At 40.0% G+C, this 4,632-nt stretch overlaps 1 protein-coding gene across 1 annotated transcript in view; it reads right to left on the bottom strand.

The window, feature by feature from the left end:
• The window catches only part of LOC103613452 (carbonic anhydrase 3), a 16,193-nt gene extending 13,538 nt beyond the window's left edge, over positions 1-2,655 (bottom strand). The window contains exons 1-2 of the mRNA XM_017731040.1: positions 2,646-2,655; positions 1,830-1,963 (exon numbers count right to left, since the gene is read on the bottom strand). Coding sequence (XP_017586529.1) covers positions 1,830-1,963; positions 2,646-2,655 — 144 coding nt within the window. The remainder of the gene's footprint in view (positions 1-1,829; positions 1,964-2,645) is intronic.
• Positions 2,656-4,632: the final 1,977 nt, after the last annotated feature.

The following is a 4,632-nucleotide window of genomic DNA, read 5'->3' as shown; positions in this document are numbered from 1 at the left end:
GCCTGGAGCGCTCAGGAGCTGCCCCAGCTCCGGGAGCGGAGGGCGGGAACGCAACTCTCCCCTCTGCGGGAAGCACACCCGGAGATTCTGGACGAGCTCCCAGGGCGGGCAGGCTTCCCCACTCCAGCTTCCCTGCTTTCACAAATGCTCCCATGCAACAGCTCAGAAAGGCCCCATGTCTGCCTGAAATGATATCTCATAGCCTGCGAATATCCCATTGTGCGAAGGGAGACTCTGCCAGCCTCAAAGGAGGCCATTCCTGACCATTAGCTCAAGTCTGGGTTTGATGTCCAGTCAGTTCTCCTTCATGCAGGGAGCTTTACACGAAATATTTTTCTCGTGTTAGGCATCTTAGCAGTGGGTATTTTGATCAGGAAAGCATTTGGTTTTCAGATGATGGGGAGTTAGTGACCGTATGGTTGTGTTAGTGGGCTTTGCACATCTATTTTGAATACTCAGAGCTTTTCTCTCAAATGCCAGCTTTGCTGCGATCTCCCATAGCTTTGTCCATCCATGCTAACACTGCTGCAACTCTGTCTACCTTGAGCTAAATACTACCTCAAACTGCATAACTCAAACTAAATACTACTCCAAGATAAATATTTGGGAGTCAGTCAAGAAGCATCACAAACCATGGAGATTTCAAACACAGTTGCAGCGAACTTGTACCCATCAGCACTGTAATGCAGCATGGAAATAAACCTGCAGCTTTGAAAGGTTCTACTTTTCATGTTGGTGAGGTACAGGAAAAAGGTTGAGAAGATGCAATATACAGAGCCTAGGACTAATTTGGTGCTATTTGATGTCCCAAAACCAGCTGGAAGATAAAGGTTGCCCTTCTAGGTGGCCAGTGTAGCTAGGCTAATGAAGATCTAAATATAGCCTTTGTTTAGCGTAACTAAAATGACTTTATTTAACTTGTTTAGTAAATTTGTCTTGCTCTGAGTTTAATCAGAAGTAGATATCCTGCATCCTTTGAGACAAAGGTAGGACAAGATCTCTCACTTAGGAATCTGCATTTGAGAAAATGTCTGTAGTCATGTAGATAGTATTTTTACATGGAGAAGATACATCAAATTGAAACTCAATAAACCTTAGGAACTTACACAATATTTTAAGGGGCATCCTTTTACTATCTTTAAAGGAACAGAGATGTGTTCATCATCAAAGTGTCCTTCAAAACATGTAGTTCCTCATATCTTTTTAGGCAGAATTCAATTAAGAAAATACTAGGAGGTGATTTAGGTACAATGGTATGGAAAATTACATCTTTTTGCTTTCAAAAGAGAACTCTGAGACAAAAAAAAATTTCTTTGTCATCAATCAAATTGATAATGTCACATCTGTTGAAAGGGCAGGGACGTAAAATTGACACCTGTTGCAATTTTAATTCAGAAAGCTTAGGCAGTAATCCTTTTGAATTGGTTTCTACCTTATCTGTCTAGAGAGAAAAATTTGTGAGCTCATGAAATTCTAATTGGAGCAGCTCGTTTTCTGTCTGTATAAACCGACAGGTTTAGTGGCCTTGTTCATGGAAGTCTCAGAGAGACTTTTAATCGACTTCGTACACACAAAGAAGGCTTATTGTAGCCCTTTGCGGAGGCAAGGAACATGATTTGTGTTGTGGAACACAGAAAAAGGTGCAAGTCAGTTCTTTCCCATGTATTTAAATTCATTGCTCTATGTGAGAATTTTTACAATCTTCTCTGTTAAAGAGCCCCATCCAACGGCAAAAGTCTTCATACTTTCCAGTGAGCTGGTCCTGTTGCATCCAGAGGAGCATCTTTTTGTCAGCTTCTGCACATTGTGCCTTCCAGGCAGTAACTTACACACAAGTGACAAATGTAGGTTCCTGGAGTCAGCCCCAGGTGCTGAGTCATTCCACAGTGTCTCACTGACTGCTTTCTTTTCCTGTTGCTTTCCTCATCAAAGGTAGAGCAAAAAGCAAATGCAGTAGCTTCACCTGCATTAAGAGATAATCAGAATAACATTATTTTTGCATTCCTTAGGATCTACCTTTATCCTTTTCTTTAGATATTGTCTCAGAAATTCATTATCATCTAACTTGCAAAAACTTGCTTTTTCTGGGAAGTAAACACTTCCATCACAGAAATGCCATTATAATTAAAAGGTCACAGCTTCAAACATTTAAGAGGAGTGGTGCTACATAGTACATTCACAACTTTATTACTGTGATTTCTTTCTATTTTGTAAACCTTGGACGTGTTTTGAAAGCCACCAGCCATCTGAAACAACCAAGGCAAGAGCATAACAAGATCAACTTATATCATTCATGAAAAAGTTCAGGATTTCAGCAATTGCAGACATGCTCATACCCAAAACTGGCATGCAGTCACAGAATTACAGTTGGGTACCTGATGACAACAGTTTATTCAAAAGATTATCAGAATAAATAAAACATGGTGGTCCTGTTGGATACCTATCACATAAGGTGCTCTTCATCCAAAAGAGGGGTTTGTCCATTTGTCACCCAAATGAAAGATTGAAACAGAGGCTCCAGTACAAACAACATGCTATAGCTATGGAACACCATCTGTTGGACATGCAGTTCAGATGCTGCATTTGCTTCTGCTAAACAACCAAGAAGCATCATCTTGCTCATCTTGCTTACAAAAATACCTTACCTGAAGTCATAGAGACTTTCTTTTTTGAGAATGGAAAGAAGGAATAAGCAGAGTGTGGAAAATGGCTCAGAGCCATGGCCTTACCCAGAGCACACAAAACACGTACAGGAGAATGATGCATGGAAAAGTGACTGGCAGCAGTTTTGAGCTCTGCCAGCCATGACTGACTTGGCGCATACCTTGAAATAACTAGAACAACCAAAATACTCTTTCACCTCAGCATGCCAATTTCCAGCTGTCTCCAGGAGCCAGCATGACAGCTAGGAATGGCTGTGTGGCGACACACAGAGGCAAATATGCCAGCAGGATGTAATTCAAGAATGCCTCTGCTTGAAGCTAAGGTTTTACAGGTTTCACCATGCTCAGAGATATTTCCCATGGGTGATTTCATGCAAAGGGCTTTGCTGGAGCGCAGAGTGTGCCCACATTGAATACACGGTTAAATGAGCAAAGGCATTTACTCACTGCCTGTGGGCAATCTAAATATAAAATATGTTCTACTATATTTAATAGCTTGTGGAAGAAAACAGTACAACAGAAAGGAATCTGATAATATGGAAGGGGCAGCAGTGTTTTTTGACATATTGCACACTGCATGCCAGGCAGTGCAAGAAAAGCATGCCACTCAGTGCTTTGGATTGAGGGATGCCATGGTGGCATGCCATAGCCAAAAAGCCAAATTGTCATATGCTTTCACTGAGATGCCATGCTGTGGAAAATATTGTAGGAATGAATGCAAACCCCCACTGACAGCCAGATCTTATTGGAAGATATGCCAAAGGAAAATGAGAAGCATATTGGGTTGATTTTGCTGTTTTTATACACAGTGAGTTTTTTAGCTGCGTTAACACTTTTATTTGTGTAGCACATCTAGCCAAATATTAGGCAGACTTTTAATGCATCTTTCCAGTTCAGAAGATGTGTAACTCAGCAGTCTGCAGTTTAGACTTTAGGACCTTGCTTACAAAATCCCATCATCCTTCTGTTGTGGCTTAAGGCTACATTACCATTTGCAAAACTTAATATTTAGTCAGTGAGATACAATAAACATAGAAACAATAAACCAGACTGTAGATTTAGCAAAAGGAACAAAAAGGTGAACAAGCTTTCCTTGTAGCAGTCTAGTAAAATGAGCATAGATTGAAGAACTAGTGCTAGCATTAAAAAAAAAGTAAATTTATTATTTATCACTTACAAATCTGATACAACAAAAATACACTGCCTATTTCAGACACTTTTTCCAGATCTGAAAAACTAACCAGATAAACTCTGCAGGAATATGACTCTTCTCTTTATTCCCATAGGGCTTTTCTTGTATGGCACTCACACTGAAATCCAAATCTGAGCTGGGCTATCTACTTTTATATGCATTGGCACAGTCTGACTTGAAATAATCCAAGTACGAGAATTTGACCTGTACTGTTTGCTTTTATAAGGTCTGTATGTGCTTGTTTGGAAATTCTGGCAGATTGGCGACTCTTCTATATTGAGGTAGAGTTTTATGTATGACCTTTATCTTGCTTGATACTCTGGCAGTAGCCTTTTCCTGGGAACAGTCCTGACTATATCACAGAAATGCAAACATGGCTGGAGGAGTTCATAAGAGTTCTATAAGGGGCATCTCAATTAAATATATCATATAATTAATAATGCAGAAAATCAGAAATACTTCATGCATATTTTCCAGCGAGATACATCCTCCTGAAAGAGAATCTTGTAAGAAAATAATGTGTTTCCAGCCCTTGAAATATGATCTCTGCAGGCAGAAAAGTTTTTATCTCATAGACATTTTCCAGAAATTCCTTGAGATGTGTGTTTCCCAAAGTTCTAAGAAAGCCACTCCTTTGGAATCCATGCCATTTGTACACTTTGAAAGGTCAGAGCATAACATCCCATTTCTATCAATATCTGTGCCTCACTTCAATGGACTCAAAATTCCACTCTGACACCACAAAGCAACTTTGGAAGAATCATCTGTAGATATTGA

Source organism: Corvus brachyrhynchos, unplaced genomic scaffold, assembly GCF_000691975.1.
Source record: "Corvus brachyrhynchos isolate BGI_N302 unplaced genomic scaffold, ASM69197v1 scaffold293, whole genome shotgun sequence".
NCBI classification, from domain to species: Eukaryota; Metazoa; Chordata; class Aves; order Passeriformes; family Corvidae; genus Corvus; species Corvus brachyrhynchos.
The sequence above is the reverse complement of the archived record's forward strand: the minus strand, read 5'-3'. Positions and strand labels throughout refer to the sequence as shown.